This window comes from Dioscorea cayenensis, chromosome 1, assembly GCF_009730915.1.
Source record: "Dioscorea cayenensis subsp. rotundata cultivar TDr96_F1 chromosome 1, TDr96_F1_v2_PseudoChromosome.rev07_lg8_w22 25.fasta, whole genome shotgun sequence".
In the NCBI taxonomy this organism is placed as follows: Eukaryota; Viridiplantae; Streptophyta; class Magnoliopsida; order Dioscoreales; family Dioscoreaceae; genus Dioscorea; species Dioscorea cayenensis.
Genome location: NC_052471.1, coordinates 294,791 through 321,935, shown reverse-complemented (window position 1 = coordinate 321,935; position 27,145 = coordinate 294,791). Strand labels below are relative to the sequence as shown.

General features: G+C 36.4%; 3 protein-coding genes across 6 annotated transcripts; 2 read left to right on the top strand and 1 right to left on the bottom strand.

The window, feature by feature from the left end:
* The first annotated feature begins 4,739 nt into the window (after positions 1-4,739).
* Positions 4,740-7,727, top strand: LOC120263726 (alpha/beta hydrolase domain-containing protein 17B-like). 2 transcript variants are annotated; one of them, XM_039271706.1, is made up of 6 exons: positions 4,740-5,101; positions 5,283-5,849; positions 6,446-6,482; positions 6,671-6,907; positions 6,985-7,032; positions 7,145-7,727. In XM_039271706.1, the coding sequence occupies exons 2-6, from the start codon at positions 5,548-5,550 to the stop codon at positions 7,523-7,525; spliced, it is 1,005 nt and encodes a 334-aa protein (XP_039127640.1). In that variant the 5' UTR covers positions 4,740-5,101; positions 5,283-5,547; the 3' UTR covers positions 7,526-7,727. The 2 variants fall into 2 exon arrangements, with proteins under 2 accessions (XP_039127640.1, XP_039127647.1); XM_039271713.1 differs by having other exon boundaries at positions 4,740-5,184.
* Positions 7,728-9,296: 1,569 nt separating this feature from the next.
* On the top strand, positions 9,297-13,072 carry LOC120265460 (cellulose synthase-like protein D2). Its single transcript, XM_039273383.1, has 2 exons — positions 9,297-10,388; positions 10,473-13,072. Exons 1-2 carry the CDS (start codon positions 9,487-9,489, stop codon positions 13,027-13,029), a joined length of 3,459 nt encoding a protein of 1,152 aa, XP_039129317.1. The 5' UTR covers positions 9,297-9,486; the 3' UTR covers positions 13,030-13,072.
* On the bottom strand, positions 12,948-26,654 carry LOC120265444 (putative acyl-activating enzyme 19). 3 transcript variants are annotated; one of them, XM_039273357.1, is made up of 19 exons: positions 26,313-26,654; positions 25,678-26,151; positions 24,785-24,981; positions 23,833-24,036; positions 21,681-22,388; positions 19,923-20,662; positions 19,351-19,426; positions 19,179-19,265; positions 18,941-18,984; positions 18,501-18,609; positions 17,824-17,883; positions 16,050-16,131; positions 15,803-15,867; positions 15,254-15,313; positions 14,812-14,856; positions 14,301-14,410; positions 13,956-14,216; positions 13,565-13,603; positions 12,948-13,072 (listed from the first exon to the last, which is right to left on the bottom strand). In XM_039273357.1, the coding sequence occupies exons 1-17, from the start codon at positions 26,617-26,619 to the stop codon at positions 13,988-13,990; spliced, it is 3,597 nt and encodes a 1,198-aa protein (XP_039129291.1). In that variant the 5' UTR covers positions 26,620-26,654; the 3' UTR covers positions 12,948-13,072; positions 13,565-13,603; positions 13,956-13,987. The 3 variants fall into 3 exon arrangements, with proteins under 3 accessions (XP_039129291.1, XP_039129300.1, XP_039129308.1); XM_039273366.1 differs by having other exon boundaries at positions 20,565-20,662; XM_039273374.1 differs by lacking the exons at positions 12,948-13,072; positions 13,565-13,603; positions 13,956-14,216; ... (2 more) ...; positions 15,254-15,313; positions 15,803-15,867 and having other exon boundaries at positions 16,116-16,131; positions 18,533-18,609.
* Between the last annotated feature and the right edge of the window lie 491 nt (positions 26,655-27,145).

The following is a 27,145-nucleotide window of genomic DNA, read 5'->3' as shown; positions in this document are numbered from 1 at the left end:
TTTTACTTTTATTGGAATTTCCTATTGCTTCATACCAAAATATTGTTTCTTTTGAGTTAGTTCAATTTCCTATTCTCATGCACACAGATGAAAAAGGTTATGAGTATTGTTATCTCATCAAAAGTTTTGTTCACTGCACCTGTCCTTGTCCTTCTGATCCTTTACATGGTCTCTTCTTTCAAGCAGTGCTAGTTTTCTGTCCTAGTTAATTTGTACATTATAATTAGGACACTCAAAACTTTTGGTAAGTAGAGGGTTTGCACTTAATTTGTTTATTGTATTATATACCAAAGGAGTTATGGGATAAAGACAGTTTATGATTACAGACTTGTAGAACATTCGGAAATCTCTTTTATCTTTATTCGAATTCAGGAGTCAGGACTAACCTTCATATCTTTGGCAGGGTATCTGTTGTTTACAGTATTCTTTTACTACTGCTATGTGATTCCACCAACTTGAAAATTAAGATACATGCAGCTGTTACATTATCTGTGCCAGGATCAAGGTTTGGTAATTAGTACTGTTCTCATGAAGTGATCTTTTTCTAATATTTATCTGATATATATGATACAAGACACTGCTTTACTTCAAGTACTTTCTACAAATATAAAGTTTATCATATTGTTCAGAACTGTTCATGTTGCATATTCCATGTGTGTTAACTTGATTATTATCTCATTTAGTGCTTTCATGGTCCTTCTGGCAATATCATCTTTTCACTTTTTCTGCTTAGCATGTAATCTAGAACTTGTATGTTTGTCTCTTTATAGTTCCAATTTGGCATGACCTATTTTTATCTACAAAAAAAAAGCATGTACCAAGGAAACTCATCCTCTTGCTGATTTCTTGGTTGCTGATGGACAGAGAAAACCTCAATTGTCTCTTTTCTTCAGGAGGCTTGAATTGCCCATATGCATGGTTGATGGAAACCACTCATCAAACTGGTTTTTGCTTTTTGAATAAGTTGATGAACCACAATTCATTGCAACAAAAAGGAATTACAAAGGGAGATACATCGAAGAGAAAAAGAGAGGAAACAGATCACCAAAGGTGAAGAGACACCAACGGAAAGAAACTAAAGAGAAAACAAGACACAAAGAAACGAGGCGGAGCCTATAGGTTTTGCTTTTTAATCCATTTTATGACTGTTTCTTTTAGTTCTCCAGGTTATGTTTCTTTTGTTGTAGATCATGGTCAACTATAATGATGTCATTGGTTATACTTTGTTATTTGTAATAAAAGGCAGATTATTGTAACTCATTTGCCGATGTTGTTCAAAGTATAGTGCATGTACTTGAATCATTAAATTCAGTTGAGATTTAAACACCATCAGGTTTCAAGTAGAAACGAACTAGTCTTGAAAAGCAGGTTGGATTGTGAATCTTAACCCACTCATGAAATTACATATCACATGTTGGTGAATGACTGGTTTTAATTGCAGGTTACTTTGACCGCTTTACATGTGCTTGGCTTTGCTTCCAATGAGGATGATCAGGCTTTGAATCAAGGATTTTTTTTTATCAAAGTGTACTTTATCCTTTAAGTGCGGTTTCTTCATATAATTGTCTGATGCTTAGAACTTGAACTTGTGATAGAATAAATAGGTACACATAAACAAATCAACTTTGACAAAAACCCCTTTGCTTAGTATGGTACTTCATCCACGTGTTTGATATATGGTTTTTATATTGTCTTTGTAAGCTGATAAAATCATATTACAGAAGGGAAACAAACATAAATATTACAAGGTTGGTTATAAATTCTTCGCTCCTTGGGTACGCATTATAAATAAATATATCTACTTGGAAAAGAATGTCCATTTTGAGTTTGTGAACTTACTAGCTATATATGATGAGTAATGGTGAGTTAACATCATCTCACATTTTTAGCCTTTTTCTGCCTTGATATCATATTGCTATGCCGACTACATATAAAGGACAATGCCTTACGTTAATAACTTAGTGGAACACCCGTGATGAGATTCACAATCACATTGAATAATGTATGTGTAACGTGGTAATATTCTGACTTACAACCACATGATAAGATAACTACTGTTAACACCCACTAATGTAACTTGTGAATAACTACTAGACACAATGCTGCAGCTGCTGCTGAAATGAAAATTATGAAATTATATAAATGTTGAGCTTGATGTCAACTGCTGAAATGAGATTACACATGAGAGAAGCAATTAAAAATAAAGATATATAAGGATGGAGTGATAGTATTTTTATATTTCCCAAATAGGAACATGTCATTTTTTTTATATATAAATTTTAGATTTAAACTTTAGAAATCTTTACCTTAAAATTTTTAAAAAAATTATAAAACCATAAATTTTGGTAAAAATATCATTATTCATAAATATATATACCAAAGACGGGTTGGGGAAGGGGCTCCGGCTGAGGTTGGGACTGAAGGTAAGTGCTCCGATGGTCTTACGACTTCAACTTGAATTTCATTGCCAAATCTCAGCGGAATAAATATATGAAAAGAGTAGCTACGGATCCTTTTCGTCAAGCATTGACGGAACACTATTACTGCCATACCTGCACAGAAAAATCACAAATGCTAAATCTATAACAATTAGTACATCAAAAGAGTTCTCCATGAATCTTGGCACAAACCGGCACTGTATACAGTGGAAGACAGATTGACAGTGGGGGACAGACTACCCGTAAATACTTCTGCTACGAAGAAGAGTTATAATAAGAAACGCTCAATTTTTCGCCTGCTTTTTTTCCATCTCACCTCTACTCTTTGGATATGTGTGACCAGTAGAATAGCGGTCATGTGTTATTTTATAAGGTAATTGTATGTATAAGTATAAAGAAAGTGGTAGGTTATAGAAAAAAGTGGAAAAAAAATAAGATGCAAAATTCAATGGGATTCTTTATTGGATCACAGGAATCCCGTTTTTGATTATTTATGGATAATAAATAAAAGATTTTCCTATGTTATTATACTATTCAATTCTCGACGATAAATCTATTTAATAGATCAGATATTATTATTCATAATATTGATCTGATCTATTCAGTATCTCAATTCATCCCATTGAATTTACAGGAGTTAAATTTCTCATCTCTATGGGAAAATTCTACTCACTGGCTGTTCATGATTGAGATCACAGGCAGTACTTCAGTATGCGCCCTTGCCAATTTGATTTCAGAATGAATTTTTTTTTTAATTAGTAATTTATGCAAGTGAATTCATATAATGATGAATGCTGAGATTTTTGTGTGTGTGTATATATATATATATATGAAAATTGTGGAGTTATATGCATATATATATATATAGCTTATGTTTGAGAGGTTGTTCATAAAGCACTAATCAATAATTATACTGCCTGTTCTGTGTGTATATTGTTTTAATTGGTTAATTTATGTTTCTTAAGAATTGGGAAAGCAACCCCTCTTGGCTTTTGCCTTGTAATAGGTGTAATACCTTAATTAGTCCCTCTATTATATTCAATCTATCTTTTTAGTCCCAATATTATAATTTGTTTGATGTCAGCCTTTCTATTTTCACATTTGGAAAATGTCAATCTTTGCATCAAAGTTAAATAAGATATTAATTTTGTATTATTATACTCATTATTTTATTATTATTATTTTAGAAGTGATCTGCATCATATCAATGTCTTGGATAGACAAAGAGATGAGGTCATATAACTGACATTTCCCAAACATGAAAATAGAGAAGTTGACAATGAACAAATTATAATAAAAAGACTAAAAAGACATATTGACAATAATAAAGAGATTAAATAAGGTATTAAGCCAATCTATCATTATACTCGCAAGCTTGAAGGTCATATGGGGCTTGCTCATTAGAATATTGACTGCTTCATTGCATTGTTTCATTTCAATTGATATTTATTTATTTATTTATTCAGTAATTAATTAATTCAATAATTTATTTGATCACTCATATGCACGAGGTCTTGGAATAATCTCATGTTTCCATGCCATTCAAAGTGTTTGTCTTGGTGCAATCTCACCAAACTCTTTCTCAAAAACATAAATGATGAGAAGGGGCGAACAAAGTCCATAATGTCAAATCTTGTTTCTCGATGTGGTCCCATAATATAGTTCTCATCTTTTAGATCTTGATTTTAAATTCATTTAGTACTGTTCAAACATAATTTTTGTTTTTGTTTTTTTCTTTTTATGAAAAAGAAGAAGAATATGTAGATGTGGTAGGTCCAATTAAGAGAAGCAAAGACAAACTTGTGTGTTTCTCATTAAATTTCCAAAGCACATCATAATGTCTTTTTTTTTTTCTTATAAATTTTCAATCATTCTATCATTCTGTTGATGATTGCTTATATGTTCTTTCACTCTCAATGTGACAATTATTTATTTATTTTGGTGCATTTAATTCGTTGCATTTGGGATTCAGAGTTGCAGATATAATGCAGCAAAATGAGTGGAAAATTGTGGTCCATTTCTGAAAGTCCAGAGAGAAGTGCAAAAAGAGAATCACAAGAACCTGCAGAGAGGTTCTGTCCTTTCTTTTTTGCAGAACTCCAAATTTCTAGTTTTGCACACAAATGCAAAGAAAAATAAAAAAAGAGAAGCACAAACATCAGAAAGCTGTTGCCTCTTTCTGGTCATACATCTGATCAGAAGAAGAACAAGATTGAAAATTTATTTATTTATTTTCAGAAATATTAAAAAAAAAAAAAATTGGAAGTTTGTGTGTATATATATATAGAGAGAGAGATATATTATTGGGTGTCTCTTGGATGGTCACATGAATCTCTAAATTTGAATTCTGAGCAGCAGCAAAGCATGGTATTAATAAATATGGAGAGTAAATGAAGGGGCATCAACTGGTGGTACTGTCTCACTCCCAAAACACAAACCCCAAAGAGAGGAGAGAGGCCCACAAGGAGAGCTCAATTGCAGAGCTGGATAAAGAATTGAGAAAAAGCCAAGCAGAACACCACTTTCAGTACTTCAATTTGCTTTCCAAAGTCCAAAGCTTTTGTTGTTCTTGTTTAGCAGGGAAGGAAAAAAGAAAGGGCTATTGAGGAGGAGGAGGAGGAGAAGGAGGAGCTCTGGTGTCATTTCTTCAATCCTATCAATAGGTTGTCTCTTTCACTCAATTCTAGTCACATGGGAACTTCTTCAAATGCTTTCTTCTGCTTCTTCTTCTTCTCCTCCTTGGAAAGTAGGAAAAAGATTCAATTTTTAGCTTTGTTTCTTATTTTGCTGCAAACCCTAATGGCATAAAGTTTGCTCCTTTTTTTTTTTTTCCTTCATTTTCAGCAAAATCCCATAAAAGAAGCTCCTTTTGATTCTATTCTCAGTTCCTCTTTCAAAGCAACTCTGCAAAACCTCTTCTTTTCAACTAAAAGAGGAAGGAAAGTATAGAAGAAAAAAAAAAGAAAGCTGCTGTCTTTGTTCCATATTCCAGTGTTTTTGTGAGAGTGAAGATCAGAGAAACAAAAGGAGCAAGAAGAGGGCTTTCTTTTTCCCATTGAGATTTCATCATATGCCATTGCTTCTTTGTCAATGAGTTTGATTGGTCTCCATGGTGACGGGGTGCTCGGTCTCGGATCTTGCGGCGAAGCTCGCCTTCTTCCCGCCCAGCCCAGCAACCTATAGTGTGAAGAAGGTGAATGGGCGGCTTGTGGCTTCTGGGATTCCCAGAGATCGCTCTCTGGATGTTCTCATGGTGGACACCAAACGTGGCAACAAGATTGTGGCTTTCTTCTTGAGAAACCCTTATGCCAAGCTCACTATACTCTACTCCCATGGAAATGCTGCGGATTTGGGACAGCTCTATGATCTCTTTGTGCAGCTCAAGGTCAATCTCAGGGTCAATCTCATGGGGTTAGTTAACTTATGGGTTTTTTTTTCATCATATTTAAATCCCAAATGTTCTCTTTTTTCCTTTTTTGCATTTCTCCTTCTTCCACATTGCATGCAGTATGCACTCTAGTTTCGAACTTCTTTCTTTTTTCCCTTGTTCGGTGAGATTGTTTCCTATGTTCTGCTTTTGGTTATGCATTTGCTGTTGTTCAAGTCTGCTTAAGATTGCATATGTGCTCTTTAAATGTGCACAGTTATTGTAAGGATTGAATGGATGACAATGAAAGCAATGGCATGCTTTTATTATTTATCGCGCTGTAAAATGACTTCTGGAAGTGATGACTTTGTTCGAAAATGTGTGATAGTCAATGATGCTTTCAATGTTTTGTTCTGAATTGTTGCTTGTGGTTATTCCAAGTGATGCTATATATTTGAAATGAAGTTCTATTTCTTTGAATGGATTGAATGCATTATTTTAAATTCATGGTCATTTCTAATCATTCTTTGTTGTTTTAACTTGGATTGTGTTTAAAACTGATAGAATATAACTTTGTTTTCTTCTCTCCTTTCATTTGCTTAAATGATCCTAACTTAATTTTGCATTCTTTACATTATAGATATGATTACTCTGGGTATGGAGCTTCGACTGGTAAGGTATGTACAATTACTCTGGATTTGTAGTGTCTTCGGAACTCATTCTTGTATTGTGATCAGATGTCAGTGCTATTTGTTGGATTAAAGCACTGAATATCTTCAAAGTAGAACCTGTTATTAGCCTTAAACTAGAATTCATTGTGAGAATTTACACGGACCATCAACACTTTGTTTATTTTTCAATGTAGCCAAGCGAATCAAATACTTATGCCGACATTGAAGCAATATACCAATGTCTGGAGACAGAGTATGGAATTAGTCAGGAGGACTTGATTTTATACGGCCAATCTGTTGGTAGTGGTCCTACGCTACACTTGGCAGCTCGATTGCCAAGGTTACGAGGTGTTGTGCTTCACAGTGCCATATTGTCAGGCCTCCGTGTGCTTTGCCACATGAATATAACTCTCTGCTTCGACATTTACAAAGTGAGTTTCTGGCATTGAATTGCATCACGAATTCAACTAGCAACATCAGATTCTAATAAGTTTATTTGTCGATGCAGAATATCAACAAAATCAAAAAAGTGAAGTGCCCCGTCCTTGTCATTCATGTAAGCGAGATATCTTCATAACCAATATCTGAAAAGTATAGTTAGTCGAAATATCAGAGTTGTGAATGAGATTTTTTTATATGTTGACATTGTTTTCTGACTTAACACATAGGGAACCGATGACGATGTGGTGAACTGGTTTCATGGTAATGGACTGTGGAAGCTTGCAAAGGAACCTTACGAGCCTCTTTGGATCAAAGGAGGCGGTCATTGTAACCTTGAGCTTTATCCGGACTACATTCGTCATCTTAATCGATTTGTCCAGGAAATGGAGAGCACAACAACAGCAAGCCATCTTAAAAAGATTCGGCAAAGCCTTCAGAAGACACCAAAAACATCGTCTAAAACCACCAACACTACTTTCACTACTAACTGCTGCTGCCGGATCAGATTCCAGCTACCTCAATGCAAATGTTGCTCTCAGACTGGATGCTTAATAATGCGATCAAAGCGGGCGGCTTACTTCTGCAACTGGTGTTGTGGTGAAAACTAGTGATCGTCTTCTTTGTATAGGAATTTACTTGAGATATCTGTCTAACCCGTCTGTTCTGGTGCCGACTCTAGAGTTGTTAGCTGTCGCACAATTGGATTATATATGTACGAATTCTTAGTTTCTCTTCTCTTTCTTTGTCCAGGATGATCTCCCCTGTACCATTATGAATTATTATTTGATCAGTATTTGGAAAAATTGCTAAGTAGATTGCTGCCAAATGTCTCAGAAATGTGGATACTTGTCTTTGTTCTCAGAATACACTGAATCATTGAAACAGGTGAGCTTGTGATAAAAGAAAGTTTAAATGCATCATTCCAAGGTTAATAAAAAGATTACATTAGTAAATATCCAGGATGCATGTTATCAAAGTATAAATATAATGATAAAACAAACATAAAACATGAACCCAAGAACTGGTATAAAATTCTAAAGACATTGAAATGGCGTCTTAGAGGAGAGCCGGCATTTGAGGCACTGGTACTATGTGGAAGACAACTTACACTCGGGAAGTCCACTTCCGGACAAGATTCCCTCATTTAAGAAAACCCAAAGAATGCTTCTTTCTGGTTGTCTTATTGACACCTCACCAGACCAAATCCTGGGCTTCCAGTTGGAGTTCATGGAACTCAAAAAGCTCAGAGCTTTTTGAATGGTTTCATTTTCGGATTAGTTGAAAACCAGTGACAACTCCTGTTTGGTTTTTCTAGCTAAGAAGCGGTCTCACTATGATTAAAAACTTTTCTTATTTATTTTTTTTTTTTCTTATTTTTTTTTTATTTCTATCTTGATGTGTGTGTGTATATATATATCTATCTTTATGTGTGTGTGTGTATATGTATGTATTTGTATATAGAGAATGAAGTTGGTCGGCCATTGACATTCAAGTTTTCTTGATATGATTTGATTCTTTTCAAGGGAAGCCTCAAAGGTATGTATCTTTTCCTTGTTAATTTTTATGAAGTTTTTAATTGAAAAGCAAAGTTTTTCTGTGAGAAAGTTTGCATCTTTTTCAAGTAGAATTCAATCATCAGACTGAAAAAGATTCAGTTTTTTTTTTCTGATAATTAGCATAGAAAGAAGAAAAATTCTATTGCATTCCTTCACTGATGTTTTTCCTTATTAATTTTTTTTTCTTTTAACCTGAAGAGTGAAAGTTCTTTTTAGCATGAATTTTACATCTTTTTGCAGTAGAATGTAATCATCAGAAAACAAATGCTTAATTTTTTTTTTCGGAAGATTACATTACAAAAGAAAAAGTCTTTCTTTTAGGAAAAACTTTTTATCTTCTCTTAGCCGAAACAATAATCATCTAAGAATCTCTAACATCTCATTCAATTCATTTGAAGTATATTATTATATATGGGTACGAGAGAGAACAAGAGCATAAATGGCTTCTCTAATGTAAATTTTTCTTAAACCAAAAAGATTCGTTTTTGGCTCAAATTCCATGATCGTATACAAATACATAAGAGAAAATTCCTTCAAATCGGAAAAATCTTTTTCATGCTTTTTTATATAACAGTGTGATAGATTAAGATATTACCTTTTATATTAAATGGTTTTATAGACAATTTTTCTTTTCTTACTAGAGCATCAAAGCTTTGCCCTTTTCCAAGAGCAAATGATCCTAATATTCAATTCAAATTTTCAAAACCAATCCAAACCCATATTAACTAACATAACATAACATAACATAATCCTCAAATTATGCAAAAATAAAAATATTATACACAGATATAGACATATATATATATATATATATATAGGCATATACATATACATATAACAAACTTCCAAAATTTTAACAGATCATAAAATGTTTCCCTGATTGGTACATATAAGATGTTGTATCCTAATATTTTGACAATGATTCATTAGTTTTCTTTACCTGTCCAGTGTCCACATTTACATAGGGAGAGAGAACACAAATAGTAATACAAAGGAAAAAAAAGACAAGGGAGATGACATCAAACGGAACTCCAAGGAGATCTCCGAACATAAGACCCACACCACCACCACCGCCCACAGTCACCTTCGCCCGCCGGACTAGTTCAGGCCGGTACGTGGGCTACTCCAGGGACGACCTTGAAAGCGAGCTGGGCAGCACAGACTTCTCCAAAGAATATTTCACCAACTACCATGTCCTCATCCCTCCCACCCCTGACAACCGCCCCATGGAACTTCTCACCATGGACCCCTCCATCTCCACCAAGGTTGAAGAACAATACGTCTCCAACTCCCTCTTCACCGGCGGCTTCAACAGCGCCACTCGTGCTCACCTCATGGACAAAGTCACTGACTCTGACACTCAAATGCCCACCGCCGGTGCTGCCTCCAAAGGAGCATCTCTCTGCACCGTCACTGGATGTGACAACAAGGCCATGGATGTCATTCCTTGCGAGTGTGACTTCAAGATATGCACTGACTGTTTCAATGATGCAGTCAAGCTCGGTGGTGCCGTCTGTCCTGGTTGCAAAGATATGTATAGGAATACAGAGATGGAGGAGTTGTTGCTTGGTGCTGTCACTCCCGGGAGGCCGTTGTCATTGCCGCCGCCGGCACCGACCAAGATGCAGAGGAGCTTGTCACTGATGAATTCCAAGAAACAGTTGATGAGGAGTCAAACTGGAGAGTTTGATCATAACCGTTGGTTGTTTGAGACTAAAGGGACGTATGGGTATGGGAATGCTATTTGGCCACAGGAGGAGGAGGAGGATCATGACGATGATGAGATGGACGGTGATGGTGGCCATGCTCATCATCATCATCATCACCATCATCACCCTTCTCAGCTTATGGCTAAACCTTGGAGACCTCTTACCAGGAAGCTTAAAGTCCCTGCTGCTGTCTTGAGTCCTTATAGGTACGTACACGCACAATTACGTGTTCATGCATGCATGCATTAATTATAAAAGTAAGATATTAATCTACCTATATCATAATGCAGACTTCTTGTTGTTGTGAGAATGGCAGCGCTTGGGTTGTTTCTGGCATGGAGAATAACACATAAGAACAAGGATGCTGTTTGGTTGTGGGGAATGTCTGTAGTGTGTGAGCTATGGTTTGCCTTCTCATGGATTTTAGATCAATTGCCCAAGCTTTTTCCTGTTAACCGTGCTACTGACTTGTCTGTGCTCAAAGAGAAGTTTGAGTCTCCCGGACCAAATAATCCTGCAGGCAAGTCTGATCTCCCTGGCATCGATGTTTTCGTCTCCACTGCTGATCCGGAGAAAGAGCCTCCTTTAGTCACCTCTAACACCATACTCTCCATTCTTGCGGCTGACTACCCGGTGGAGAAACTAGCTTGCTATGTTTCTGATGATGGTGGTGCATTATTAACTTTCGAGGCAATGGCCGAAGCAGCTAGCTTTGCAAATATCTGGGTTCCATTTTGCCGGAAACACGACATTGAACCGAGGAATCCAGAGAGTTACTTCAATCTCAAGAGGGATCCTTATAAGAACAAAGTGAAGCCAGATTTTGTGAAGGATAGGAGGAGGGTGAAGAGAGAATATGATGAGTTCAAAGTTAGGATCAACGGCTTGCCTGAGTCTATAAGGAGGCGGTCTGATGCTTTTCATGCTCGTGAAGAGATCAAGGCCATGAAACTTCAAAGAGATCAGAATGCTGGTGCTGGTGTTCATGGGAATGGAGAAGAACCTCCCATGGAGCCTGTGAAGATCCCCAAAGCTACTTGGATGGCTGATGGAACACACTGGCCTGGTACCTGGCTCAACTCATCCCCTGACCATACCCGTGGTGATCATGCTGGAATCATTCAGGTGATGCTGAAGCCACCAAGTGAAGAACCATTGACAGGGAATGAAGAAGGGAAGATGATAGACTTAACCGATGTGGACATCAGGCTACCAATGTTGGTCTACCTCTCTCGTGAGAAAAGACCTGGTTATGACCACAACAAAAAAGCAGGGGCCATGAACGCCCTCGTCCGGGCTTCTGCTATCATGTCCAATGGACCATTCATGCTCAACCTTGACTGTGATCATTATATCTACAATTCACAAGCTATCCGTGAAGGCATGTGTTTCATGTTAGACCGTGGAGGTGATCGCATTTCCTATGTTCAATTCCCGCAGAGGTTTGAAGGCATTGATCCATCTGACCGATACGCTAATCACAACACTGTCTTCTTTGATGTCAACATGAGAGCACTAGATGGCCTTCAAGGACCAGTGTATGTTGGCACTGGTTGCCTCTTCCGCCGCATAGCTCTCTATGGTTTCGATCCTCCACGGTTGAAGAATCGGAGTTCAGCTGTGGTGGTGGCGGCATCATCGGAGGAGACAATGGCATTGCGTATGGGTGACTCAGATGATGGCTTGATGAACATGTCAACATTTCCTAAAAGGTTCGGTAACTCGAATTTCTTCATTGATTCAATCCCAGTAGCGGAGTTCCAAGGCCGGCCACTGGCAGACCACCCATCAGTGAAGAATGGCCGGCCACCGGGCGCACTAACAATCCCACGAGATCTGTTGGATGCATCAACCGTGGCGGAGGCGATCAGTACCATCTCATGCTGGTATGAGGACAAGACAGAATGGGGCCAGAGAGTGGGTTGGATCTATGGTTCAGTGACTGAGGACGTCGTCACTGGGTATAGAATGCACAACCGAGGCTGGAGATCAGTGTACTGTGTGACAAAGCGCGATGCATTCCGTGGCACAGCACCAATCAATCTCACAGACAGGCTACACCAAGTGCTACGCTGGGCGACAGGTTCAGTCGAGATCTTCTTCTCGCGCAACAACGCGCTGTTCGCCAGCCACAGGATGAAGCTTCTGCAGAGACTTGCATACTTGAACGTTGGTGTATACCCTTTCACTTCAGTGTTCCTGATCGTGTATTGTTTTCTCCCGGCACTGTCGCTTTTCTCCGGGCAGTTCATAGTGCAGAATTTGAATGTGGCTTTTCTCACCTACTTGCTGGTGATCACGATCACGCTGTGCATGTTGGCAGTGCTGGAGGTGAAGTGGTCCGGGATTGCACTGGAGGAGTGGTGGAGGAATGAGCAGTTCTGGCTTATTGGAGGGACAAGTGCACACTTGGCAGCGGTGTTGCAAGGGTTGCTCAAAGTGGTGGCTGGGATTGAGATATCTTTCACATTGACTTCTAAATCGGCTGGGGATGATATGGATGATGAGTTTGCAGAGCTGTATGTGGTGAAGTGGACTTCATTGATGATACCACCCATCACGATCATGATGGTGAATTTGATTGCCATTGCTGTGGGAATTAGTAGGACGATTTACAGTGTGGTGCCACAGTGGAGTAAGTTGCTGGGAGGGGTGTTCTTTAGCTTCTGGGTGTTGGCTCATATGTATCCATTTGCAAAGGGGCTTATGGGGAGGAGGGGGAGGACGCCTACCATTGTGTTTGTTTGGTCTGGGATTCTGGCTATCGGTATTTCACTGCTCTGGGAGGCCATTAATCCTTCTGATCCTAATAATTCTCAGATCGGTGGTTCATTCACATTCCCTTGACCACAGCTGCTATCGATTGCATGCACGTGTGTACCTAGCCAACCTGCAGAAGGGAGCACAGTTAGCCACACACACATAAAATTTGTCAATTTAATGAGTTTAGCCTGTGAGTTTGTTACATATGGTTTGACTTGTTCAGGAACTTTCATTTAAAAATGCATTCATTAATGTTATTATTTTTAACCAGATGAGGCAACATAATATATACTCCGGTGTATAAGATCGCATGTAACTAACCAAACTTGACTTAACCTAACTGAAGACTATAGTTTGTGACAATCATCTGAGAACCTAGTTGATATACAGGAGAATATCAGAGGGATATTCACATGGTACCTATTTTTTTTTGGACGAATTTTAAGGTATCAAACCACATCCACAGTTTCCTTCACCATATGAATGCAACGATATAACTACATAAATCCACTTAACCAACATGAACAAAATTTTGTGGGTTCTGGACTAAGTTTCAACAGAAGACAGAATATGGTACTTTAAATATAAAAATAGTTTTTTCCATGTACAAAATTAATACCTCAGAGATATTCTGATGCCTGATAACCATTCAGAAAACCTGATAATATTAGAAAAAATATTCATTAATAAAACCAATAAATCCATAGAGAAGTGAATAAAATAACAAAAGCTATAATACTATTCTAAAAAGAATCTGTGGCATAAATTTGCAATGGCATACAAGCATCTAAAAGCTAATAATATACTGCAGGAGTTGTAGACTTAACTATACTGAACGCGTGTGGGTGTGTACTACTATTATGTATTAAATTGGAAAAGGAATAGTACATTCAGACAACAGTTAACAAAGGTTGGCTGTATTAGCGACTGAATTTGTGGGCACATGCGGTTGTGTGTGTGCACGCTCTTTCAGGCAAGAAGCTGAAAAAGGAGTGATTCTTGATGCATACCTGCCGCAAAACATTTTAACAGCAAGATGAGATCAGAAGACAACATTAAGGCAGTGCACATAATCATCCCTGCAGCCAACAAAGATACGGCCGCCAATCATCACAGGTGAGGAGAATACATCCCCTGGGAGGTTCATAACAGCAAATTCCTGCACCAGTGGCCTTCCTAAATCTCTGGACTGATTAAACCTTTTGCCCTCAATATCCGAACTGATCTTGAGCACGTGCACTTTCCCAGTGCAACTGCAAATGCAAGCTAACCTGAAAACAAAAATAAAATAGAAGACTTCTGCTCAACTTCAATGGAGAAACAAACAATAGCTCGGATGCTAACTGGTTTCCTACCGCTCACATGAACTTGACTGTTCCGATGCCAGACAAATTTGCTCATCAATGTAAGCTGAGGCTGTAATCGGATCACTGGATTCATATTCCCATAGCAAAGTTCCTGCTTCCTGTAACCACGCCAGATTGTAGGGTGATCAAACTAAAAATTTCTTCAGGTAAAAACTATAAAACAGCATATTGGAACTCAGCAAGTGATTTCTGGGCTAAACTTGAATTTGCTCAGGAGGTTTCAAAAGCTTGTTTAGTTACAAACTTCAGTACAAATGACTAATTTATTGCAGTGAGCATATTCTGCAATCTACTTAAATTCACAATGGAACATGAATCTCACATCAGCTTTCACAATCACTAAGCCAAAGCATGTTTTACTAGAAAAACCATCAGTACAATACAACCAGTAAACACTTTGATTCCTGTTCTTACATTCATTTCCAGATCTAACTAATTACTAGTGATGGAATTGTCGAAATTAGCAAACGATGCAAACATATAGGATGCCAGGATTTACCATATCAAAGGAATAAAGGATGCCATTTCGACAGCATATCAACACCTGCAAGCATTTCCAATGCAGAAGAATCACAGAAGGATCATTAGACTACAAATCATATAAGGAAATTGATCATTAGTTACAAATTTTACTGGACGGTTGTAATAAGATGATATGCAAGAAACATCTAGAAACACTGACCTTACAGAATAACAATAAGAATTGAAGACAAATTACATAAATACAGCAAATAAGTTGGAAGGCGGGCAGCATATAATGCATTACCAGAAGAAAAGCCTCTGACTATAATAATAGCTACAGAACCTACAACTCCAGTCTCCAGCACTAGAGTTAGTGATATAGTGCAGCATAATTAACAAATAGCATTGCCATGTCCCTCATAATTATCCAAAGCTTACAATGTAAAAGACGCCATATGCATGAACATATTGGTTCATACCTGAGAAGGAAGGGCAGGAGAAACACAAGCTCCAGCAAATATTGGACCACCAACAATAGCCTGAAGCAAATTGGTGATTACACAAGTAGCAGATGACAAAATAGAACATGCCAGAATTTTAAGCAGTTCAAAACGAGAAACATGCTAGCAACAAAACCAATTTAGAATTTTTACGGCCTTGATCAATTCTAATATATGGTATGAGGGATCAGTACTGAAGACAGGCAGCCCAGCGTAGCATAAAAATGCGCTAGATGATATTAAAAAGAAAATAAAAGAGTTTCAATTATAGGTGGAGATGAGTGCCTATTGCCATAATTATTTTTGTCAGGGTTACGTATATCATATAGTTTGAAACTCTTGCCAGTTAAAGTGGCAAAATTAAATTAAGTCAAACTTCCTGAAGAGCTATCAAACTTATAATTCAAGCAATACCAATGTTTGAAAAAAAAAATTACATAACAAGTGGTATGTCTGAAAATTTATTTCAACTGGTGAGAATAGAGAAATATCCACACAGGAAACAAGCATTAGTAGGCATGAGCATACCTTCCAGATAACATTGCCTCCTGAATCCAATACATTTACATGACCATCCACTAGACAGCATATGACTGCAAGATACGCCATATATAAGTATTATGATAAATCACATATACATGAGACAGGACAAAGTCATAGTTTCTTGCTGAGAGCACAGTTTGGAAATTTTTTAATGATAACAGAAAATGATATCCATAATGAATAAGACAAAATGAAGAGATAGAAGATCTCAGAGTGAAAAAACACTAAATACCATTTCCATGGGTGTCTAGGCAAAGTGACCCAAAAATTGGGGATCCAGTTTCATATCTCCAAGCGACTTTGAATTGAGCATCCTGGGTGTATCTTAAACAGGTCAGACTTTAGGAATACTACTCAAGATGTGTCAATTCATAAATTCTATACATGCCACAAATAAAAAATATATATATAAAAATAAAAACTAAGCAAATAGTCATCAATATGCAAAAACAAAGGTGAAATACAGCCCATTATTTTTTCTTGGCATCATCAAACAAATATATCTACCTAACATGTTAGTACCTCTATGAGCAAGTTCAGGTTCATCTTTCAAAGCTAACCACATTGGATAAACTATTAATTAATTTTTCTCTAATGGATAATAATCTTTTATGATATACAACACATGTATGACTGAGATACGGAACAACAGCAGGAAGATTATATTAGGTGTATTACATGAACCAGCCAGGCAACTTCAAGACAGAAGATTGCTCTGAGAGGCTTTACATTATTCTATTTAAGTACTATACAAAGTTTACTTATCAATCCAAAACCAAAAGTTTTCTAGGAAGAAACTGAATGTAATGGAGGCCATCACTGTATGCAGGCAAATTGCTCCATTGGATCCAAAATGAAATTTGGCCAAGAGGAGGTTCTTATATAAAGGCTTGACAAGATCTTAGAAAATATGGACCAGTTATGCAATTCCAGTATAACTTTGTTCAGAAATTGTACCAACCTATCTAGGTCACCTAGTTTGCGAGTTACTACATGTCATGCTCAGTAGTAAAATGTGTTAACCTTTTTAGAGTAGCAAGCTTACACTTACAATTTGTACAGGAGTAAATTTATATGTTTTGAATTAGAAGTTCATCATTAAGGTTTCACTAACCAGAAATTTCTATACTTAAAAAGTCAGATGAAATTTTCCAATAGACTACTCCTTTTGTTACTTTATACCTTTGTTCTCTACTTCAAGTCTATCCTTTCATGTCTATCCAGTCCATTTCAGAGGGCTCAGATAATCAGAAATCTGTTTTTCTCATCTTAACCTGTCAGCAATACTATCCCTTACCCAGCCTTCAAGTCTTTTGCCTCTACTTAACCATAAGCAGAAAATCGCAATTGTAAAAGATCAGAAACAAAACATTTCAAAGGATCATTACTCTCATTGCTGTATCCTTAATTTGTTCTGTGTCTTAAGTCTTCTTTCATCTCTACTCTTCTGTCCATTTCCAGAGGGTCAGATACATCTAAAATGTGTTTTTGTCATGTTAACATACCAAATACCACCCCTTAACCAGTCTTCGAGGTTTTTGCTCCACTCCCAGCAGTAGTTTCCAATTACTTCACTTTTTTGTGTTCTTTAAGATACATTTCCATCTACAAATGCCTGAGATCTACAGTAAGGTCGACAAATTTAAAATTGAGTTCTATATCACTGACAGTATGATATATTGTGTCAAATCTACCTAACATGGTAATATAACACAACTTACATTATCACAATATAGCTAAGCAAGAGTAATTATCGGTGTACATAGATACATTGGAACAATTGTTGCTCTGCTGTAAAGTTGTTTCAAGATTCAGCTTTCAACTTTCAAGACCTGATTGTACTGTGACTACAAAAGATTATTCTAAAGCATCAAATAAAAAAGCAGCAGTGACCATGAAACGATTAATTAAGCAAAGACAACCAATGTGAGATGTAAGTATTGTTGTTTCAGACAAAAAATATCAACATTCTGATTCATTTAAGCGAAGTACTATTTTTCTCATACCGCCAAAGATATAGCAGTCACACGGCCACTGGTAGATGCCACATAAATTATTTTATGTACCTAAGCAAACAACATAATAGCTCATGTCACAAAGAAGATCATCCGACAAATTAAATTGCAATCTTCTATGTAACAGAATACAATTCCCGTCTTTAAGATTTGGCAAAGATAGAAGCTGCACATTATTAATTGGTGGAACAAAGAAACCTCATCAGGTCAACAAAGATTAAATTCTTACCTTCTGGTTTACAAACTACAATGCATGTGTCCCTGTATAAAATTTAATTGAGGCTAAGACAGAAACACAGAATTACTAGTTGGAAAACAACAGAAAGTAGAAACCTCATCAATTCTCCTTTGAAAATTGAGAAACCGCCATGGTAAACCAGTTAGTGAGGATCATAAAAAATGACCACCACATAAAAACCCCCCAGGTAAATATCAGTATGCTTGAAAAAGATGAGTTATAAGCTTAAAAAAAATGAAAATTGACAAACCACCAGGATACACCAGTGTGAATTCAGCAAGTAAAAAGATGGATCAACCAATTAACCATAAGCACAATCAACAAAGGGATAAAAATGACAAAAACAAACGCCAGGCAAAAAAAAGAAAAAAAAAAAAGAAGAAAAAAAGAACATTGGAGTAAATTTTCATAAAAGAATTACTAAGTATACCATGTCTATAGATGGTGAACCATAAATGCTACCTCCACATGAGATTTTGTAGACACAAAAGTGCTCCTTGTAGTCAAGTGCATACAAGAAATGGTCATATGAGCCACACCTGTAGATTGTCCAATATAAATTAAACACCAGGACACAATATCTAGAACCCTAGTTTATTTCGCACAACACTCAAACATAGAAAATACATTAATGATATCCACCGATATAAGTTCAACAGACCAAAAACAAATTTCCAATGAAGAAGCTAAGTTAAACAAAATAAACAGGATGAAAAATAAATTAGCCAAAAAAGAATGAATTGAAGAATGGGAGGGAGAAAGAGAAGTTTTAATGATGGTATAACTCAGCTAGCTCATAAGAACAGCTATCATGGAATCTCAGTTTAAATAGAAGCTGAATTAAAAATATATATACTTCTAAAGCCTTACCATATCAAATTTCTATCTCTGTCAACAACTGGCTGCATTTTAACCTACAAAAAATAATCATGAAATTTCAGTCTAAATACTGCAGAATAAAAAAGGAAAATTCGGAGTCTGGACCAGTTAAGAAGTCACAACCATCTAATTATCATTTTGCTCGTCTAATGCATGAAGAAACAATGAGGTTGATTCAAAGTATTAAAAACAAGGAGAAAAAAAAAGCAAGTCATACTGAAAATACTACCTCTCCATCTGTTTGAAATGACCAAATAATGTTGCCACTCATATACTCGAGAAAGTATACTTTTCCTTTATAACACCCAACAACAACCTATACACATGAAAACCATGTTGTTAAATACCCAAAAACAACACAAAAAACAAAAACAAAACATGAGAATCGATGGCTGTCCTACCTGAGAAAAATCACTAGTAATTGCTGCTGAACATTCAATACGACCACCAAGCATGACCTCCCATTGAACTAAACCACTGCACAATCCACATGAAACACCACAAACCACATTAATTCATGTTTGAGTTTTGGACTTTTTTTTATTTCAATAGGTATTCAGATTGTAAACAATAAAACACCAACTCAGTCTAAAGATCATAAAATGTAAAACATGTCCAATAACAAGATTCTAAAAAAAAGAACCAATTAAGAATATAGTGATTTTGACAGTTGGAAAAATACAAAAAAAAAGACAGCTCACACCAAGATGGACCATTTTTCATTGTTATCAAGTAATGACAGAAAATATAATAATGATAAAAGAGGCATTGTGTTTCTGCACTATGTTCCAACCTGTACAAGCCCCGGTCCTTCAAAAAAAACACACATAAAAATACTCATACATATCACTGACCACTAGTCTTCATCAGAGAAGTGCCACAAAATCCAAGATCTTAGAGGTGCTAAGTGCCCAAAAATATGCTAATTAGTCTATAAATTAGCAAATACACAATAAGTTAAAGTAAATCTCACCTTAAAGCATCAATACAAAGAAATATATGTGAGTGAGATCCAATAAATAGGTAAACCCTGCCATCCTGGAACACAATTAATGATGAAGCATCAACACATGAGTTCAATGGGACTTTCCACAGCTCTTGCATATGTCCCTTTTGAGTTCTACCATAAAAGTATTTCTTCTGCACATAATTTTGGTTAGGCTGGCCCTCATGCATGAATCGGTTACTACGACTAAAACAACATATTGCTGGTAAATTAGTATTTGAAATCCACCGAAAGCTATCATCTGCATTAGTAACAACTGAAGTTTGGGATAGGTGAGAAACTATTGTCACAGGACAATGTCTACCAGAAGATTCATAGTTGCTCCCTTTGATGTTTCTTATTGGTGGATGAGCATTAACTTTCAAAGGGAGATTATCAACGCTCACTCCAGTGTGCACCCGAAGTTGCTCTTCAAATTTGCCATTACTTTGCAAACTGATTGTAGTACCAAAGGAAGGGCTCCATATGTTCCCATGTAACTTGACTCTTTTTGCAGAGTCAGTGTCGTGTCTTACAGAAGATTGAATCAAATCTTTCTTGTTAAGTAAAGAGTTTAGAAGCTTTTCTGGACTAGGAAACATATATAGCAACCTCATATCAATTGCTAACCTATGTGCAGCATGCGCAGCAGCAATGGAATTACCACCCATCGCAAAGAAATCATCTTGGTCCTTAACTTCCTTGACCAGCAACGCTTCAGAAAATGCCTGTGAAGAAGTATAACAGCAGTGAAAATAATTTCTCATGGGCATAGATCAAAGAAATATAATATTGTACTTCTAGTAGTGTTTAGCGCACTTTGAGAAGCAAATCAAGGAGAAACTTTGGTTTCTCAAGACTGGTCATCCAGAAAAAATAAATAAATAAAAAGGAGAAAAGCACAATGTGTGATATTTGAAAGTTGAAAGTCGGAATAATAACCTATGCAGCAATTTACATTTGAGCCATCTCTTCACCTACAAATTCACTAAAATAATTATTTAAGATATGATGTATTAAAAGTGAACATAGAGATATAAACTATGAAAACAAGGGCAACATTTCTATTATAGAACAAATATGGCAAAAGAAGCGATGCCCTAAGGATCTCTGCTACTTTGAAAGTTGAAACCATAACTTACACTGCAGTTTATATTTGAACCACCTTTTCACTAAAACAATTATTTAAGGTATGATGTATTCAAAGTGAACATAGAGATATAAACTGAAAACAAGGGCAATATTTCTATCATATAACAAATATAAAAAAAGAAGCGATGTCCCAAGGACCTCTGCTTCTTTGAAAGTTGAAATCATAACTAACACTGCAGTCTACATTTGAACCACCTATTCACCTACAAAATCACTAAAATAATTGCTCATAATACATAAAGTATGAAAGCGTGAGCTCCTACTGTAATATGTATTTTGTATAAGATGTCAACATCACAAACAAAATCTCCTCAAGTTCAATGATATAATTCTCATTCATCCAAATTTACTTTGTCACTTCAACTCGTCATACCAGAATCATTCATTATCATATTTTATCTTCAAATAATAATCAAACTAGTATAAATGATAGAGCACATGCATGAAAGTTCAGAACAGTTCCATAAATTATTGTAATTATTCTTCAATACAGGTGATTTTCACCTAAATTGTTGAAGAGCAATTACCCATTCAGCAATAGGAAAACATGTTAGTGAAAAATTATTAGCAGAACTAATTAACAATCATGTATACCTCTTTAATCATTTGCAATTGACTATTATAGCTCCTCACATCCCCAAAATCCCATCTTGCAATACTTGGCAAACTTGGCAGCATAGCATAATCTACTTTACCAGTGGAAGTTGTAGGCAATGAGTCAATAATGAAATAATAGCTAGGTACCATTGCTGGAGGAACCTTTCCGACCATCCAACTCTTGATAGATGCAACTAACTCCTTGTTATGGCTCTCATCTACATAAGATGTGTTTGTTTCTGAAAGTACCTTGGTACTCTTTAGCACAATATATGAAACAAGATGGGAGACATCATTGGGAGTCCTATACAACGTAGCTGCAGCCTCATTTACAGCAGGGTGCTCACGAAGGGTGTTTTCAATCTCTTCTAAAGCGACAAGCTGTCCATTCACTTTCACAACACGATCTTTTCTACCCAATAAAATTAAATCACCACTTTGCAGACGTTTAGCAAAGTCACCAGTTCTAAAATGTGAAAAATCATCAGCTTCATAAGGATGCCCGTGATTAATCTCGGAAAGGTATCCCACCATTAAGCATGTCCCACCAACATAGATTTCACCTACATTTGGTTCATTTAATTTACCAACAAGAGCAATCTCACAATTAGATAAAGGAACTCCTATAGGCACACTGCTTAGCAGCTCAAGATCTAAAATCTGTGGTAATCTACAGCAGTCAAAGTATGTGCAGTCACCAGACACCTGAAAAGAGTTGCATATGTGTGTTAGGAAAATGGAAGATCATTAAAAATTTGCATCTTCAACAATCTATTGAAACATAAAAGAGAAGCATGATGATCAATTTGAACTTGACTAGTAGAAAAGAATCAGAAACAAGAGATGTGCCATGAAGTATATTAGACTTCCTGCAGCAACAACTGTAATGGTTTCTGTAATAAGAGATTATAATGAAAGCTAACTATGCTGTCTCCTCATTCTCTTCCAAAGCAGTATCTCATATAGGTTAGCATTTTTAGAACCTTCTAGTGGAATCATAACATTGCTCTATTTGTAGTCTTGTAGAAGTATATCTTAACAAATGTACTTCAACTCTATGTTTTGTTGCATATGGCAGCATGCCAACAGGAAAGAAACGTGCAATCTCAGACAGAAAGGAGATGATGACACATTCACTTGAAGCCAGCAAGAACATTTGAGTGAAACTATAATTCAATAAATCATCTTCATATTTCAGAAGTTATCCACCAAATCCATAAGTCCTTTAAATAAAGAAAAAAGCGATCATCTACAAAGGATGCAGAAGCCAATACTTAAATTTTCCTTTTATTGAAACAAAATCATTTCTCTAATTTAAGTCAATCACTGTATAACATAGATGTTGAATTGTGGGAACCCCAGTTCTTTCCAACTTTCAAAAGTTAAGATACCCAAACAGAAGGACCCTCATCTCTCTATTTTTTCCCATCATTCTTCCCATAAAAACCACCTTCTCTGTTCTTGCAGTCAAATCTCTCCTTTCATCAACAAAATCAGACTGTTTCCAATCATTCATAAAAAAACCACTCCAACCTTAATTTTTGCAAGCTCTTTTCCAAAACATCAATCAATTCTCTTGTCATCTTCTTCTATTCCTAGCCTCCTCACCCTTAATTGCTAATTTACATCTTACGATGAAGTGACACAGACATCTTCTCCTTGAAAAGAATCATGAAAACAAGATTCCTTCCAGAACCATTCACAAGAACTCAATATGATTGTTATTTCCAATACTCTCGTCCTAAATTATTAATTTACATGTTGTGTTACAAAGTACCACAACCCCATTCCCCCTTGTCCATGCAACCAATTTAAACAAATAAAAAAAACTATTAGTGTCACTTCAACACCATTCAATTAAAAGTGGTTAATAGAGTAATGTGGACCACATAATAGGCAATGAGTGAGGGAAGTTACATTGGAAATTGAAGACCAATGAGATCCAACCATAGCTAATGAGATCCAAACATATCAGAACATGCCAACTTGATGAAAAAATACAGATAAAATAGTAATGCTAAGACAAATTGCTCCAGAAGGAAGGAACTCTACAAGGTTGAACTGTCAATTCAAATGACTCATCAAAGCAATGTAAATACCAAACAACACATATAGTGTAACAAACCTGAAAAGAACACTAAAAACTGACCTCTGTGCTTCCATACAAATTTAAGATGGTAGTCCCTGGTAATAGATTGTGCAATGATTTCCACAATGATATGAATAGAACTTCACCACTAAGAACCAGCAGTTTTAATGATTTATGAATTTTCATCCATCGTGAATTCTCCATATAAGGAAGGACTGCCGTCATTAAAGAGGGCACAGAAGTCAATCTTGTAATATGATACGCCTAAAAATTCACATGAAGCTTTCATCATTAGGAAGACAAGAAAAATTTTGAATTCAAGAACCCCTGTGAACTATAAAATTAAAAAACAAAAAAAAAAAAAAGCACAATTATTCATACATTCCAAGATAGGTAATTTTTTTTTATATGCCATTATGCATTATTCTACAAATGGGGATGCTACTTCAATCATTTAACCCCCTAAGTAGTGAAAAAAGAAATATAGTCTACAAGGAATACTGCAACAAACAAATAACCTACCAGCTTTGTTCCAGCTATTTTTTCCATTTTTCTTGCTTTATTGGTTTTACTTAGTTTCCCCATGGATGGAAACTATAATCTTTTCAGATTTGTATACCTCATGATAAATAATAAATAGGATTGTTGGGCATCCAGGATAATATACTATGAATAAGTCAATATACGAAGTGACCTAGAGAGTAAGAAGCAACGCCAACCTGTCTATAAAATGAATAGACAGGCAGGAAAGTGATAACCTTTCTTATCAAACTTTCATATGAGACATCTGTTTGCATCAAATCAGTTACATGTCCACTACTCATCCTTGAACTGCAATTTGCTATAAAGTCATTTTATTCTCTGCCATTAGTTCTTTCCTAACATCATCTTATTTCCTGCAGGATCTCAAGAAAGAAATAGTGTTTAACATTAAGTTTCTAAGTGGAAACTCAAGGCCTGTATGGTTAATAAGGACACTAAAGTGAAACATTTAAAGGAAGTTGCAATTTACCTTGAGGAAGTTGACTATAAGGAGAGGATTGGCCTTTAGCTCTTCAAAAGGAGGAATGATGAGGGTGGTGCAAGTTAAGACAGAGCTGAGAAATTCCTGTAGGTGGTCAATGAAACTGTTAGGTGTCTTGAACAATAGAACATCGTCTTCAACTAGAGGCATCCTTTGTTGCATCCACCAAAAGCGATTTAGAAGACCTATAAAAAATTAAGATGAATGAAGCAGCGTCAGAATCGCAAAGAGGAGGAAAGAAAAACACAAAGAAAACTCACCATGACTCCAAAAAGGAACAAAGGAAAATTAAATAATGCATTACAAATAAATGTACAGTATCACATCAACCACAACCTTTTCCGGATTGATGAAGTACATTGCACACAGAAAGTTTTTAATCCAAATTTTGTGGCTTTGATGAAATTCTGGTTTTGCAGATGGCCACAAACTGACAATTCTTGCAGCTTCCGATGAATGGGGCTACACTATTAGCGTATCTAAATGCTTGATCTATACCATATATCTTTGGCTACATTTAATGGTACTTTATGGCATAACAATAAGCAAAAAAAAAAAATCATGAAAAACAAAATCTTGTATGAGAGGATATTGAACACATGAAAATGAAGAGTGATAGCCAAACAGGAAATTCAAATTTATGTGCAAAATTGGACATATGTTAGAATCAAATAATCGGTTCATAGTTCATACTATTATTGTGAATATGTCAACACAAATCAAGTTAGCCCCTTGACATATATTAGATGAATGTAACTATATAGAAGGCACACAAAAAACAAAATGCCTTCTTATAAAGCATGATAAATTTGATAGCATATTCAAATCAACGCAGCGAGCATAATGATTGGAGCATAACCCATGAGAAGCAATCATGTTACCTCTCTCTGTACCACAAACACCCTTTGGTTTTCCAGTTGACCCTGACGTGTACATTAAATAACAAAACCTTCTTGGGATCTTTCTCTCACAAGGCCAATCTAAATCACATGCACCATTCTCCTTGAGGCTTGCTTCCATGGACACATACATAACCGAACATCCACCTTTGTGCAATATCATATCAACCTCAGTTGAACAAGAAGGCTTGTCCTTGAGAATGATAACAGTTTTTGATGAAGAGATAACATGTAGTAATCTTTCTTCAGGCCAAGAAGGGTCCAATGGCAAGAAAGCCTCACCACACCTCAAGATTGACAGAACAGCAACAATGTACTCAATCGAAGGGGCAATGAAAACTCCTATTATTTGTGGAATCCCATTTGTCAAAGGCGTTCCATTTGTCTCCGTTGAAGAGCTCTTTGTATCATTGTTAGAAACAGAACTGGAGAGTGTCTGATCACCATGAGAAAAGCCTGCAGTCCAACCTCTTAGCTTGAGAAAAATAAACAATCCAAAAGGAGCCATACGACCATGCAATTAAATGAAAATTTAAAGCAGCCAAGATGAAGAAGAAGAAGAGAAATATAGAAGACCCATGGGAGATGGAAGCTTAGCCTGGGAAAGAAACTCTAACCTTGAGAACGAACGAGATCGGGGTCATCTCCACCATCAAGAACGGTGCGGATTCGCCAGCTCAACGAACAAACAGCACAGAGTACATCGGCAAAGGAGGAGCACTCATCGCCGGGATACACCGGCGGGAAGGACGACGAAGCATGGCGACTCTCAAAGTCGAAGCGCTCCGGCACCTCCAGAAGACATTCCAACGCGTCCTTGCAGACACGAAGACCGCCGGAAGCACGGACGGCGGCGACGCGGTCGGTGTTCTCGGAAGCTACACGATAGAACTCGTGGGAGATGCAGCACGGCATGGACGCCATCTCCCAAGCCCCTCGCGAGTCACGGACTCACTAGAACTCGTGCCTTTTGTTGTAATTCGGAACAACGAGTTAGACGAATATATATATATAGTAACGCGGTAAATGTTTGGTTCTTATTAAAAGCCTTGTATCATTGCAAAATAATTTTTTCTTCGGAATTTATGGTTAATAAATATTTTGTACAATAAATAGTAAACAATTTTAAATATATTTTCAATTCATGGTTAATAAATAATTTGTATAATAGTAAATAATTTTGGATATATGTTATCAGCTAAATAATAATCTATAAGACACTCATTTTCTTTAATGACGTAATGAGCAAGAGGAGAAATATTTGTGCTAGATTAGAGAGCAAATTAAAAGACTATAAAACATTTATATTATTGTTGGTGTCTGGCATACTGAAATAAGCATGTCATATCCAAAGATCATATTCCGCTATTGCTTCAATAATAATGGTTGGATATCCATATTCCCCTTTATATTGTTTTAGCCCATGCTGGGATAATTTTTCCACTTCCAA

What these genes read in the sequence shown, in the direction of transcription:
- LOC120265460 (XM_039273383.1), top strand. Translation starts at nt 9,487, where the DNA reads ATGACATCAAACGGAACTCCAAGGAGATCTCCGAACATAAGACCCACA. An exon ending in GCTGTCTTGAGTCCTTATAG is followed by an intron (nt 10,389 to 10,472) that starts GTACGTACACGC and finishes ATCATAATGCAG; the next exon opens with ACTTCTTGTTGTTGTGAGAA.
- LOC120265444 (XM_039273357.1), bottom strand. Translation starts at nt 26,619, where the DNA reads ATGGCGTCCATGCCGTGCTGCATCTCCCACGAGTTCTATCGTGTAGCT. An exon ending in ATTTGTATGGAAGCACAGAG is followed by an intron (nt 22,389 to 23,832) that starts GTCAGTTTTTAG and finishes AACTCTTTTCAG; the next exon opens with GTGTCTGGTGACTGCACATA. An exon ending in TGACTGCTATATCTTTGGCG is followed by an intron (nt 16,132 to 17,823) that starts GTATGAGAAAAA and finishes AGATACACCCAG; the next exon opens with GATGCTCAATTCAAAGTCGC.
- LOC120263726 (XM_039271706.1), top strand. Translation starts at nt 5,548, where the DNA reads ATGGTGACGGGGTGCTCGGTCTCGGATCTTGCGGCGAAGCTCGCCTTC. An exon ending in CTCAGGGTCAATCTCATGGG is followed by an intron (nt 5,850 to 6,445) that starts GTTAGTTAACTT and finishes TTTACATTATAG; the next exon opens with ATATGATTACTCTGGGTATG. An exon ending in TCTGCTTCGACATTTACAAA is followed by an intron (nt 6,908 to 6,984) that starts GTGAGTTTCTGG and finishes TTGTCGATGCAG; the next exon opens with AATATCAACAAAATCAAAAA.